General features: G+C 44.4%; 1 protein-coding gene across 1 annotated transcript; it reads left to right on the top strand.

The window, feature by feature from the left end:
- Window positions 1-7653: 7653 nt before the first annotated feature.
- CD24 (CD24 molecule) lies at window positions 7654-12524 on the top strand. Its single transcript, XM_079939592.1, has 2 exons — window positions 7654-8096; window positions 10862-12524. Exons 1-2 carry the CDS (start codon window positions 8028-8030, stop codon window positions 11027-11029), a joined length of 237 nt encoding a protein of 78 aa, XP_079795718.1. The 5' UTR covers window positions 7654-8027; the 3' UTR covers window positions 11030-12524.
- The last annotated feature ends 2898 nt before the right edge of the window (window positions 12525-15422 follow it).

Here is a 15422-nt window from a genome sequence, read left to right as displayed (position 1 = left end):
TGGCGCAGTGGTTAAGAATCCGCCTGCCAATGCAGGGGACATGGGTTTGAGCCCTGGTCTGCGAAGATCCCACATGCTGCAGAGCAACTAAGCCTGTGCACCACAACTACTGAGCCTGCGCTCTAGAGCCCACAGACCACAACTATGGAGCCCACGCGCCTAGAGCCCATGCTTCAAAACAAGAGAAGCCACCGTAGTGAGAAGCGCACCGTAATGCAGAGTAGCCCCCGTTCACCGCAACTAGAGAAAGCCCTTGCGCAGCGACGAAGACCCAATGCAGCCAAAAATAAATAAATAAATATATTAAAAAAAAATACTTATTAGTTTGACACCCACAGATATGTGGACAACTAAGACCTATAGTAAATATTCTAACTTTGAAAATGTACTTGAACCAGGATGTGTTCTCCTTTGAGGCTGAAAGTGATTACGAGGACCCAGTTCATGCCTCAGGGCACCATACCCTGTAATCAGGAAGCATAATAACTCCAAGATTGAAGAGGTGCTCCAGGTCCAGTGGTGGTGGCCTGTAGTACTTGTTTAGAGTTTATGTACAGAACTGTTTTAGCCTCAAGTGTGTAAGACTGGGTGTTGAGAGAGACCAGTAAGCTTCCTGAAGTACTGATCTCACCCTCATTCACCTGGATTTTATCATCTGCAATTGTACACCCCCAAGGAGGATTTCAGGGTCTGAAAACATGTTCTGGCTAGCCTGGAAAATACTGTAGATCTCTCTGCTTTGAAGCCCGGCTGACTGCACTGACTTACTTCTGCATCCTTTCCATATGTAGGTTCTATGTGACCTAACCAAATGACATCTGAGTCTACTGTCTCCTCACCTTGAGCACACTCATGACACATGTCACTTCTGTGGATATGCAAAATGTATGCAGAACAATTCATAAAAAGAAAAATCCAAATGGCTAATAAATAACTGAAAAAAGCTTCATCTCACTGATAGTGAAAATGCAAGTCCAAATGAGATTTTTCTCCTATGAAATTTTAAAATATTTTTATATTATAATTCTCACGTTCAGCAAAGGTTTGTGGGTTTGGCGATCTCACACGTTCCTGTTGTGAGTGTACATTTCTAGATGACAATTTGGCAGTTCATTTCAAGATCCAAACTAGGAATGTACCATTAAGAAAATAACCAGGAATGAAAACAAAACGTGTGTTAGAATGTTTATGAGGTTATCTACAATAGGAACAAACATTCAATAAGAAAGAATTTTGTACAGTCATTATGAATAATGTTTTTGAAGAACATGTAATGACAAAGAAAAATAGAGTAAAGGCTGCCAAAAATACGTCCTGAGATAACACAAATTCAGATACAATGCTATTGGCTCTCATCCTTATCAGCTCCCCTTTTCTAATTCTAATAAGGCTGCACTAAAGGCCTTCTGGGGTGTGGGGAATGTAGAGGGAGGACAAGGGACAGAGCATCCCTTCTTGGAAAGCAGGGATGCAGAGACCCAGTGTTCTCCTACCTCCAAAAGAGTCCAGAAATTGACACTGCTGTCCTGGAAGTCCTGCCAACCCCTGAGCCCTGAATCATCCCCATCAATATTTGGAGCAAAGAAATGCTACCAGTGCACCAGACTGAAGCCAGGAGGACCTGGGTGAATTTGGATCTTGCAGAAACCCTAGCTGGTCGCTTGCACAGGTCACCCCACTATTTCATTAATCTTGTCATGTGGCCTCAAATTTTATGATTAAATTTTTTTTACTGTTTTCTATTGAGTGGAAAAAACAAGATAGAAAACTTTATGCACAATTTGCTCCTAATTCAGCAAAACAAATAAGCCAGCAAACTCTAAATACATAAGTATATACATAATCAAAAAGAAAATACTAAAAAATTTATTATTAGTGGTTATTTCTGGTTAGGGGGTCTATGAGTAATTTTAATATTCTTTACTGTACTTTTCTGTATTTTCCAAATTTTTCTATATTGGACCTTAAAATATTACCCTTAAAATCTGAAAAAGAAACAAATATGTAAAAGAATGTTGAGAGGACTTTTTTTTAAAACTCAAAGATCTATATATATAGATATGGCTCTCAATAGAGAAATCCCTTTTCAACCTAGCTTATTAAATTCACCTAGCCTTAGGACTTCCCTGGCGGTCCAGTGGTTAAAACTCTGTGCTTCCACTGCCGGGGGTGCAGGTTCGATCCCAGGTTGGGGGACTAAGTTTTCCCACATGCCGTGCAGTGCAGCCAAAAAAAAAAAAAAAAAAAATCACTTAATCTTATTTTAATGGTTGACTCTTATTTCACAAAGTCTGAAAATGTGGTTCCTGTTTCCGGCACAATGTCACATTTTATGAAATGGACCATTGTGTTACATGTTATAACATTATTTAGGTTTGTAAAAATATTTAATCCAATTTTCCTGGCCACTTAAAATTTTACTAATCTCTTGTAGCATAAGGGACCCTCTTGCCTGAAATCTAATGTAAAAGGAAGGACCTGGACAAACAAAGGATATGGAAATAAGACTAAAAATCATAGGAGCATGAAAAAAATATCTATACTTTACCACTCTTCCAGTTTCATTATTCCCAAGCCAAGGGTCGTTTAGGGTCCACATGTAAATGGCAAATGATGTAGCACTCTTGTGGCCTGAAGATTCATTTCTGTGAGGATGAAGTAGGGTTTCACCCACGCTAGGATTTACCAAATTAGCCCTCGCCTCCATCTTCTGCCCAGGAGTGGAAGGGGAATCTTTAAAAGCTCCCTTAAAGGGACTAACCCCTCTCAGCTCAGGCCTTCCTGTGAAGCAACCCCCAACCCCAAGCTCTTCTTCCTCTAACAGCCTCGGCCGCTCAAGACACCGCAGGGAGAATAAAATGATGAAATAGATGATTTGCCAAGTGATTTCTCATTATTTTTTCTTCAGCTCCGTTCTTCATTTTTCCTGAAAGCTTTTGTGTGTGTACCATCTGGACTCGAGAGAATTGGTCTCACAGTTGTCATTGGACGGATGAGCTGAGGCAAAACTATAATTTCTGTTCAAGAACCTGTGAATGATGGAAGGAGGACTCCTGAGAGAAGGCGGGGTGGGGGCGGGGTACAAGGAATTTCTTTCCCGGGGGCCAGAAAAAATCCGTTTTCCACACACTTGCTGTACGGGAGTCAGCCACAGAATGTATTGACATTATTTAAATGATTTTATCTATTTGTGAATAAGTAATGTACAAAATTCAAAGAGTACAAACCAGTATGTAATGAAAAATGGCTCTTACTTCTTCTGTGCCCTAGCCCAGCCAGCTCCCTGCTCAGAGGCAAGCACCACTATCAATTTCTTGTGTATCCCTTTGGAAATAATCTCTTTTTCTGTCTAGCTTTTTCTTTCTTTCTTTCTTCCTTTCCCCCTTCCTTCCTTCCTTCCTTTCAACACAGATAGTACCCTAGTGTACACAGTGTTCTGCATCTTACTTTTATTCACTTAAGAATTTATTTGGTTATTTTTCTTTGTAGTATATATTATGCTCTTCTAAATGACTGATACTATTTCGTGATACGGACATGCTATCATTTCTTTAGTTGGGGCTTTATCGGTGGATAATTAGGTGATTTCCAATCCTTTGCTGTTACAAGCAGTGCTGCAAACACCCTTTTGCATTTCTGCAAGTATATCTGTTCCTAAATTAAGTTCCTAAAATTAGAACTGCTAGGTCTAAGGGGATATGTATTTTTAATACTGATAGATGTCAAATTCCATTCATAATCCCATCAGTGTCGATGAGAAGACTGGCTTTCTCACATCCTTGACAACACACAATGGAGACACTGAATTTAAATTCTGGCCAAGGAGATTAAGAGTTACTTCTTTTTGTTTCATTTCCTTAAGAAAAAAATCCCCAGGATGCTTAGAGGCAGGCATCCTACTACTCAATTTGCATTTGAAAATAATACAATTCCTACACTTTACATTTGTTTTCTTGTTTGATTGAAGCCTAAGACCTCAGAGAATTTCTTTGAGAGTCTCTAGAGGGAGAAAAGGAACTAATAGTCAAGGAAGCTCCTTGCGGTTTATTAGCTTTACAAGGCTTCAAAAATTCAGGGCGAAAAAAAAAAAAAAAAAAAAATTCAGGGCGTTTATAGTCGGCACAAAGGAGGGGTTTTATTTTATTTTTAGACAGTGAGAGCTGAGGGGTTCCTATGGTCAGCAGAGGGCAGCACGTCCCCACAGAGAGTCAGGCTGCGACTCCATCTGCTGATTCAACAAGCTCTAGCCTCAGGACTTAGAACCTACTCAGTCAAAAACGCTCTTTAACTTGGTCACCTTCACTGCCATCTCATGGTTGGAGCAGGCTGGAGTTCCTGGGTTTGGAACAAAGCTTAGCTAAAAAACCAGGATAGATCAAAATATTAAATGCATGGAATTTAATGCATTTAATGGTGGTATGGAATAAGGGGGAAGAGTATTGTGAACATAAACACCACCATATTGCAGAATAGAATTTAAACGAATTATTTAATTATTCCAGCCACCATTTCTGCTACAGAGCACAGAAGAAACATCCGTTATTGGATTAATATATTTCATACCCATTTTGTTGACGTTCTAAAAATGTCAAGTAATATCTTCTCTTCCCCTAAAAATAGGATTTACTATTTTACCTTAAAAAGCAAATTAACCTGCTCCCTTAACATTAGCCTATTCAGCCAGCAAACATTGATTGAGTGCTTGACGAAGAGGATATGGTGTAGGAAGATGTGTCTCTGCTCTTGTTGGCAAAACAGAAAACACTTGGGATCTGGTCAGGAAACTTTGGTTATGGTTTTAGGTGAGGTACCATAACTGGCTATGTGGCTTTGGGTAAGTTACTTAACTTCTCTGTGCCTCAGAAATGAGGTCTGCCTTACTGACCTCATAGGTGCACATACAAAATACCACCTGCAAAGGTGCTTGAGAAAAAGAGCAATTGCTATACAAATGAAAGATTTCAAAAGCCACACTATAATGAATAGATCCTACAGCAACAGAAGTGGCAGCTTAGTGAGTCCCTACTATGTGCCAGGCACTCTGCTAACCATACACATTATCTCAGTGAAGATCATACCCCTGTGAGGCAGGTATTATTAGCCCATTTTCCAGATGAGAAAACTGAGGTGTCAGAGGTTGGGAAGCTCTCCCAAAGTCAGACCCCTAGAAAGTGATGGAGCAGGGTTCAAGTCCAGGTCTGACTTCAGAGTCTACCTAGACTCTGGATCTTTAGTTTGGTTCTTCATCACTCCTCACAGTTCTGCACTAAGAAATTGTACGTATTGCTTGCTTCCTTAATTTTACTCATAAGAGAACTAGCATCAAAAAATTGGGTCACATGCTATCTCATGGAAAAAATATTAAAACTTAAAGCTATGACTTTCCACACATATGCCAATGTATGGAATCCATCAGTTACAAGATCGTTCCATGAAATACTTTCTTTATAAAAATATAAATTGGCGATGTGTCTTAAGAAAAATTCTAGGATAACTATTGAGATTCACAGTGTATAGTCTTAGGAGCATGAGCTATTATTGACTACGGGAAAAGCAAACAAATGACTATGGAAAACCAGAAGAGAAGAATGAACAGGAAGAAGGAATTCACAGAAAGAAACCTAGAGGAAAGATTCAGGCAGTTTTCTTGAGTTTCTTGCCATATAGCAAATAGAGTGGCACAGAGGATTTGTAATGAGGACTTCCCTAGGGGGGCTAAGCGTCCAGGGTACAGAATTGCCAAAGCCCCAAGTAACACCCCTTATAGGATGCCCAGGGGAACTGCTAGGCAGATACGAAGGGCCTTGCTTTGTGAATTATGCAGTCTCATTAGCTGGTGATGAGGTGCCTTACGGGATCTGGGTACTAGTTGGTGCTTGCTATGTCTTTCATGAATCACACAGCTGCAAAGAAGGTTCCTGGGACCTTCAGTGCAGGAGCAAATATCACCTGAGAGCTCCCGGGGTAAGGCAGGCACTGTTCTAACACTTTATATACAACAACCCTTTAATAACTAATTCATAATGGCTCTATTATCTCCATTTTACAGATGAAGAAACGGAGGCTTTTTGCCTCAAGTAAAAGTAGCACAACCGGGATTTGGACCGAGGCAGTCTGGCTCTAGAATCTATTCTTAACCACTCCCTTAGTTAATCTCTTCAAATTAATAACAGGGAGGAGGGAGGAGGAGGGGACCAGGAATAGAAAAAGGAGATGCAGGACAAAATTAATGCATCCTATGAATACTACCATGTAGTTCAACAAGCAGCTTCTCCTATGGGCCCTGCCTTGGGACGAGGCACCTCTGGGCCACAGACCATTCACGTCCTGGAACAGGCTAGGTTATTTCTATACAAGGTGATAATACTGTAAAACAGGAAATTCCGCTGGTGCAGGACAGAAATTCAAGTGCTGCAGAGTACATACTAAACGTGGAAAGTTACTGAGTTAAAGTGGTTGACCAGTAAGGCACAGGCCCATTCAGTCACAGACCAACTATTGTGGATTCCATTGCCACTCTGCTTCCGTAAAACAAACCTTGTTTAACCAGGTTGCTCTGCAAAAGTAAAATTTAAACAAATTTACAGCCTTACTATGTTTGGTCTCTGTTTGCTTCAAAGAAGGCAAACCACTTGGGCAAACTTTAAATAAAAAGATTATGTCCCGCAACTCAAATTCAATAAAAAACCTTCCACCAGTAAGAGTTTCTACTTTCACTGTGTGCTTGAAAGTTTTCACAATAGGATGGTTAGAAAATATATTCCACTCAAATCTGCAGAATAATGACTAATCTCCTACATGCACCAGTTCATTAAATCGCCTAATGGCAGCTATGGAAAAGTAAAAGCCTTATCCCGAAAGCTTTTGCTCTTTAAAAGGATAATGAGCAAGTACGTTGCAACAGAGACCAAAGAAGCATGTCCCCAGGAATTCCACTGGGGCAGCGAATTCTAATGGGACCGCCAAGGAGGTTCCCGCTCCCTGGGTAGGACCTGGGAGCAAAGCCGCGTGATGAGGGCCGGCGGGGCCTTTAGGGCTGGGGAGGGGGAAATCACCCCTCAGAGTGGGTTATCGTCTCCTCGCCCCCGTCCGCCAGTGGCGGCAGGGAGGAGCGCCGGGGACCGAAACTCAGTCGTCACCAGTGTCCGGGCTGCGTGTCCGCGCCCGGCGGGCGGCTCCCCACCTCTCGGGGGTACGGGGACCTGGGAGGCCCCATAGAACTCTCACAGGCGAACACGAGGAGCTCCAAAAACAAAGCGAGTGGCTGGGGGAAGGGGCGGGCGTGACGGGCGCGGGGCCGAGCACACACACATTGCTTTGAGCGCGGGCGCCGCCTGCCAGCCCGGCCGACCAGCCTGGGAAGGGCACGCGCGTGCCGGCGCCCTTTTCCCGTCGCCAGGTCCGGGACACCCACAAACCCCGCACGGTTCCCCTTCCTCTGGGGCGGAAATCGGAGAAAACCCTAGCCGAGGGAGCCCCGGGGTCCGCGCCGTAGTCACAGCCGGGACTGGAGGCTGGCCGCCGCGCGGGAGGCTCATACTTTTCTTTTGGGGGGTAAGATGGCAGGTCCGGGGAAACAAAGGAAACTTGGGCTCGGCCCCGGGAACGGCGTGTGTGGCTCGCTAGTTCGCCCCGGGTCGTGTGTGGGAGGTGCCGGGCGCCTGTGCCAGCCTGCACGCTGCCTGCCCGGGGAAAGACAAAGCATCCCTCCGGGAGCCAGCAGCGCCGGCCGCCCACCTGCCGCCCGGAGGTCTCCGGGGCCGGCGGAGGGAGAGGGCGCTGGGAGCCAGGCGAGGGCCGGGATGCGGAGAGGCGGGGAGGCGGCCAGCGGGCGCGCGCGGTGGGCGGCGGCGGAGGAGGGGAGCGCGGGTGGGCGGGCGGCGCCACGTCACGGCTATTGTGGCTGTCCCGGTATATAAGGTCCCGCCCGCCAGCCGCCCTCCCCACCTTGCCTGCGCCCGCCCGGAACCCCGGTCCTTCACGTACCTCGCATCCAGTGAGACGCGCTGCGCACCGACGGAGCGGACATGGGCAAAGCGATGGTGGCCAGGCTTGGACTGGGGCTGCTGCTTCTGGCACTGCTCTTACCTACGCAGGTGAGGTCCTGGCGCACGCTGGGGCTTGGGCTCCGCGCCCTAGGGGGGGTGGGGCCGCCCCCTGGGGACTGGCTTGTGCCCCCCACCTCGGGCCACGGGCCCGGACTCGGAGAGAGAATCTAGTAGAATCAGACCTGGTGGGACGGCAATGTGGAGCCCACTTTCCACTCCGTGGCGGCTGCCTCCACCCTCCGCGGCCCCGGAAACAAAGCACCTCCGCGCGTGGGCTGGGAGGACTCCGCCCCACCTCGGGTGCCGCGCAGCCCTTCCCAGGCAGCCTGACGCCCACCGCCTGCTTTCACCCAGAAGTCCGAGGTGCTAGCGGGGAAGAGAAGGTGCGCTCCCCACCTCTGGAGCGCCTGGAGACCTCAGGCCCTTTGGGGAGGTCGTCCCTGGATCCCATGAACACCCCGCTTCCCTCTACGAGTGTCTTCGCGTCCCCAGCGCACCACACAAAGAGAGGGGACGATACCCTTCGGGGGCGCTGCTCTCGTCCGTTCTCCGCTCAGAGCTGGTTCGTGGATCCCGAGGAAGCCGCGGCTACCTGGCCCTATCAACCCACCTCAGTCCCGCGTGTTTCGGGGCTGAGGCCTGGGCGGGGACCCTCTCCTGACCCTGTGCTCTCCCGAGGACGACTTTACAGGTCCATCTCTTGTCACCACGGAACCCCGTGTTAGCCAGATTGACTAGCTCTGGGCAGGCGGTGGGTGGGACATTTCTGTCCCGAGTCCCCGCAAGGCTTTGTCCCTGTCCCCAATGCCTCCTCTCCAGATCCTCTGTCCCGGGAACCGACCTCGCTTGCGGTGTCCGGCCGGGTGGGTGCGCGGCGGCCGCGAGGGAGGCCAGGGGCTGAGCCTGGGAGATCCAAGTGGTGGGGGGGCGCTGGGAGAGAGAGAAGGGGCACTTGTCTCCAGCAGCTTGGGCTTGGAGGGTAGGTAGAGGTGCCCGAGCGGGTGGCTCGCCATCGCCTTCCATTGGGGCTTTCTGAGTGTCTGCTAAGCATTTCGTCCGAAAAGTTGGGTGCGCCAGGTCCCCAGACACCCAGCCGCCGGGCTCACCTGGGAGCGCAGCCTGAGAGCGGAGCGCTCCTCGTCTTCCGCTCCGCGGGCTGCGTAACTGTACCCTATTGTTGTCTTGCGGGTCGGCTGCGCTCGCGAGCCTTTCACCATTCCTCGGTGGGGGAGGGGCAGGCACGGCCACCAGAAACGCTGCTCTCCCCCGCCCACTCCATCACCTTTCCAACCAGATCCTCCACCCCACCTCCAAATTTGAGGGTTTTTATTAATAGTTATGCAAATAAATCTTTGGTAGTTTGGTAGGGAAAATTTTGTTTCGTGTCAGTTTAATATATTAACAGTTTTTTTCGTTGTTGTGGAGGACCCTTTGATTCTCCTATTGCTGCCCTGGGCTCTAGTAAAAAAGTCACCTGATGCACCAAAGCTTTGTTGAATAAGAACAGATTGCCTTCAGGGATCCCAAAACAGGTCTTGCCCCCAAACAGCGAGCCCTGTTTTAAATTATGTACCATATTAATGCTTTCCTTTTAGTGGAAGTGCTTTTTCCTGGAAGCACAAGCTATTGGGTAGGTTTCCAATAAATATATTTGACTTGATCGAGATTTTAAAAATTAGTCTATTTTAGATAGGATTTACCAATGTTTTAGTCAATGCTTGCTTAATGTCCTTATGGGTTTTATAACAAAAGGAGCTGGGTTTACCTTATGGGTTTACAACAAAAGACAGAATGGTTTTATCTTTGGATTGATAAGGCAGCCAAACGTACATGTGGCCAGACCTGCTTGGTGCCACGTCCTGGTCCCGCCTGTAATCAGAAGCCGTTGTAAACCCTCTCTTGCAGTGAGAGCTGAAATCCCCCAACTGCCTTTGTTCCGTGACAAAGGAGAGATTACCACGTGCCCCGCTGGACTGTGCATTTAGTGACTTGAAAAATAGTGTGGTGAATAATGCCACTCAGGCGCTGGGACACTGGGGGGGACCTTGGTCCTTGGCCACAGTGGTGAGCTTAGTGACCAGGCAGGAAGGCTGCAGCTGGTGAAAACAACACCAAACCCTCTCATCTGTTGTGAAGTCATTCCGACTTCACGATGCTTTGGGTGAAATCATTTTGCCTTAAGGCAGGGGTTCATTATATTATACTTTTCAACTTAAAATGAATATCGTGGCCATTTTTGAGATGGGTTATATATAATTTTCAAGATTTCAAGGGAGCAGATAAGATATGCAGGGCCCCTTAAGTTAAACGCAAGGCTGTATTAAATGGGTATGTGAAAGTTACCCAGCAAATCCAGGATAGACGACTCAATTCCCATAACATGTCTCAAATTACCATATTTTAAAATCCAAATTATTTGTGCAACTTTAAAATCTCCCCTTCTTGGGAAAATAGAGGAAACCTTTTTTGCAATGCCAGTTAATATAATCAGAAACTGGATTAGTTAACTTGGTTACTTATTACTTTTTAAGGGTAAAGTCATACTCTTGGTAGTTATGTAGTTATTGAACATTTTTGTTTGCTTGTTTTTGGTGGTTGTTGCTACTTGCAGTCATTAGGTATCTCTAGGTAGTGGGTTTTGAAACTAAAAGATCTTGGTGGGACTAAGCAAAAATTCAGAATTAAATGATGTGTGTAAGGGAATAATGGGAACAGAGCAATCTGAGAATATATCATCTTAATTGCATATTAAGTGTATGTGGAGACAACCGTGATGTTGGAAATTGATCAGTGTAACTTCTTATATATTTTAGATTTATTCAAATCAAACAGCTGTTGTAACGCCTCCAAGTAATTCCTCCCAGCATACCTCAGCTGCCCCCAATCCAGCGAATGCCACCACCAAGGCAAGTGCCGGTACTCTGCAGTCAACAGCCGGTCTCTTGGTGATCTCGCTCTCCCTTCTACATCTCTACTGTTAAGAGACTCAGGCCAAGAAACATCTGTACTTCCCATCCTCTAAACCCAATTCAGATGGCATCCAGACATCCAGTGTGACAAGGGAAAAAAGAACAGGTCTTCATTGAATGAATCTGCTAGTTCCACACCTTATTTTATTGACAGAAACTGTTGAGGATCCCAAATTTGATTGGTTTGAAGAGCATGTGAAGGGTTTGACTAGATGACGAATGCCAATATTAAATCTGCTGGAGTTTCCTGTACAAGATGAAGAGACAACATCCAAAATTAGTTAAGAGATGATTTCCTTAAATGTGGCTTAAGAAGTATGGACACATAAAACTCTACCTTGAAAGTGAGAATAGATTTTATCTTACCTAGAGATAAAGAATGGGATGTGGAACAGAGATTCAGTTTTCATTTGTTCATTAAATTTATAAGGCCATAAAACAATGAGGTAAAACAAAGCTTCTGTGATTCTATTTATATGTACATTAGAAGGAACTTCCAGGTGTTACTGTAAATCCTCAATGTGTTGTTTCAGCAGTACTAATTTAATGCTGATGTACTCTAGAGAAAATTTTATGTTAAGCTATCGCTGTTCTCTTGGGAACTGAACTCTTTCTTTCCCTTGGGGTTTGGGTTTGACATTGCATTTGAATTTTTATATAGTCATTGATATGTACCAGGGCAATGATGGATTGGAATCTACCCCAAATCCAAGCATAATGAGTACATTTTGCTTATATATTTATCGACTATTCTTATTCAAAAAGAGCAGTAGATTCATTTAGCTAAACAGATAACAAAGAGTAGAATTACATTGATCTCAACTAATTCAAAATGCTTTTTATTTCTGCATATGTTGGATACTTTTTACAGTTTAAAAAATGATCTGCTTTGAAGGGAAGATTGACAAATCTTGAAATTAAAAAGGCAATGTGAAGGAGCTAAACTATAAATCAAATATATTTGGCAAGGGAAGACTGGAAGCTTGCTTACATTAAATTCAGAAAAACTTTTGTACTCTTTTCTGTAAATACTTCTTTTTAAACTGAATCAGAATAGCCACATTTGGAACACTTTATGTTATCATTCAATATTTTTAGATAGTTAGAACCTGGTCCTAAGCCTAAAATGGGCTTGATTTTGGAAAGTAAATCTTTTCACAACTGCCTTGATGCACAGAAACCTTTTTAAAAATAGACACTCCCTAAAGTCTTTTGTTCGCATGGTCACACACTGATGCTTAGATGTTCCGAAATCTAATATGGCCACAGTAGTCTTGATAACCAGTCATTTTTTTTTCCATCTTTAGAAATCTACACTGGAACAACCATATCCAACAGATCTCAAGCTACTGTGTGTGTGAATGAACATTCTCTTTTGTTTCATGCCTGAATGCTGTACATCTATTTTGGATTGTATATTGTGTTTGTGTATTTATGCTTTGATTCATAGTAACTTCTCTTGTTATGGAATTGATTTGCATTAAACACAAACTGTAAATAAAAAGATGGCTGAAAGCAATCCATTGAATGTTTTTCCAATGCAAGGAATACTTTGTGGGTTATCATGGTTGTGTGAGTCTACTTAAATCATTAGGGATGTATATACCTCAGTATTTTCCTAGTAAACAGAACATTACAGTTAAGCTATTTTGCGTTGGCAGCGAGCAGCATGTCTTGGCTAAAGAATCCATCTGAAATTTGACATCTTTAGGCCTTCAAGTGGGCATCCCTACTTACTCAGCAACTATTGAATGCCAGCTACGTGTCAGGTTACTGAAGATTCGATTGAATGCTGAACTTGCTGGACAAGGCCTTTTACTATAGCTGAGGAAAAGAGTATGTATATGACAAATAGGCAGTATACTGGCAAGTACTGTGAGGGAAACAGGCCAGGGTAGCAAGAAGCATGGGCTATGGTTGAGTGATTATGGATGGTCTTTGACATTTGAGCTATGTTATGGAGGATCTGCAGAATTCCTGGTGGAGGGAACAGCACGTGCTAGGTCCCTCAGTCTGTGTAGTCACTGGCAATGTATTCATATCTGCACGGAGGGCCACAAGTCACTTTGGTTTTCTGAGATTGTCATTTCCATCTGCTCCTTTAGTAGTCCTGAGTTCTTTGACTCTTCCAGTGTAGTCCTGGACTCCTAGCTCTAGCCAAAAGGCTGGAATTTGGGAATAAGAAGTTCCTTGATCAGAAGCAATGTTGTGTGAATCACCATGGTGGTTGATAGGGTGCTCTGTAAATCCACGGATGGTAGTTTTGGTAGAAGCATCGCATGCAGGGAAGGCAAATCCATATTCAGAATAAGTGTTTACTCCTTTAAGAATAAAATGCTGCCCCTTCTATGATGTGGCCCCATGTAATCAACGTTCCATCTGGCCGATCACCTCAAGCAATGGAGCCGTATAGGGAACTCGGTATTGGTCTCTGTGGTCTCTGATGCAGCAGACTGAGCCCTCAGCAGTGGCTGTAGCCAGAACAGCCTTAATACAAGCCGATGTTACTGGGACCATGCATAATCTCCTGGGACCATGCATAATCTCCATCCCTGCCACCGTGGCCACTTTGTTCATGAGCCCATTGGATGATGACAGGGATGGGCAGGGAAGGAAGCTGACTGGTATCCACAGAACAGGCCATCTTATCCACTTGATTATTAGAATCCCCCTCTGCTGAGGTTACCTTTTAGTGAACATTGACATGGGACAAAAATATCTTCACATTCTTTTCCTGTTCAAAGACGTCTCTCCACATACCTCTTCCTCATCCTGCCTTGTCACCGATTTTCTAATCATATTCTTATGTCCATTCAGCCAAACTGTTGGCCACAGACCATGAGCTGGTATAGACTTAATCTCTGGCCATTTCTCCTTCCGACCACTGCTTGTAATTTTGCCCACTAGGAGCGTTTCCCTTTATCACTGTCCTTCAGGGATGTCCCAGAATGGCGTTGTGTAGCTGTAGCTGTCCACTTTGGGGTGTGGCCTGCATATTGTGCAGCAGCTTCTGTAAACCAGGTCCAAGTTTTCTCTTCCTCAGTCAACTGGTCATACGGAACTCCCCGTGAAGACATAGGTACAGGCTGGGAAAGAGATGGTAATGTAGCAGGAATATGGCCCATGGGCATTTGGGCCACTTCCTCCTATAACTTACGCGTATGTATTTTTAGGGCCTGCTCAAGCCCAGTGTCATTCATGCCACCTTCATTTGACAGTGGAGTGCTGATGTGCACATCCAACTTTATGGGTTGGTGGTTAGACCATACCCAGGTCATGATGGGCAGCTCAGGTTGCATGGCAATCCGCGGTCAAGCATTCAGTCTTAAGCCCAATAACAAGCCAAAGCCTGTTTCTCAAGGAAGGGTTGCTGCCTGCAGAGGATGGCAGGGCTTAGCTCTGAAATCTGAAAACAGACAATTGACGCCAACCCTTGGTCTAATATACATTTATAGAAAAGCAACCAAAAACTTGCATATATCTTTTATTTTTTTATTTTTAAAAAATACTTTATTTATTTATTTGGCTGCGCCGGGTCTTAGTTTTGACACTCGGGATCTTTGTTGCCGCGTGCAGGATCTTTAGTTGAGACGTGCGAACTCTTAGTTGCGGCATGCGGGATCTAGTTCCCTGACTGTGGATTGAACCCGGGCCCCCTGCATTGGGAGCCTGGAGTCTTAGCCACAGGACCACCAGGGAAGTCCCCCAAACTTGGGTATATCTTTTAAAAAGTAATCATCAATGCTCATGGAGGAGGAATTATTATATAATTACTTTTTCAACTATTCTTTGGAAATGGCTTTAAACAAATATGAGCTGTTTTAAATTTATTAGAAAAATACTCAAAATTCGATTTGGGGGTTATACTTTAAATATTCACGCTGAAATACTAGTCATATAATTAATGGCTAAATTGAGTAATGAGTGGCCATTGTATGGGTGTCTCTTTAGCTAAGTTGAGCCTTAATAGAGAAAAGCAGACAATTTAGAGAAAAGCAGATAGTTGCTTTGCCATAACGTTAAGACGAGAAAAATCTGTTTAGAACTAAACATATTCTAAACACCCATACCCAATGCCACTGTCCTTAAAATAGAACTCAAACATTTAGGTAGCTGAAAAGTATGTGTTTTCCGTTTCTCATAGACCTTATCTGGGGTTAGTGTGAATATTTGTTGATTCCTTCCTTAGTCTAAAGAGAGTATTTTTTCTAACTTTGGTAGGATGGCATTTTTTGAAACAATACAATCACCATCATGATTTGCTCCTCAGTTTCTCTTCAAATTACATGTAAATTTAAAACCAAACGCATTTCTAAGAAACGTTAGGAAGTTTTCATATTTATGATATTGCAAAGAAATCTTTCTGTGAGCTCAAAGGGTTTGAGGTGGTGTAACTGTCATGCCT

This window comes from Stenella coeruleoalba (assembly GCF_951394435.1).
Source record: "Stenella coeruleoalba genome assembly, chromosome: 12".
NCBI lineage: Eukaryota > Metazoa > Chordata > Mammalia > Artiodactyla > Delphinidae > Stenella > Stenella coeruleoalba.
Note: the sequence above shows the minus strand (reverse complement) of the source record. Positions and strands in the feature narration are given on the sequence as shown.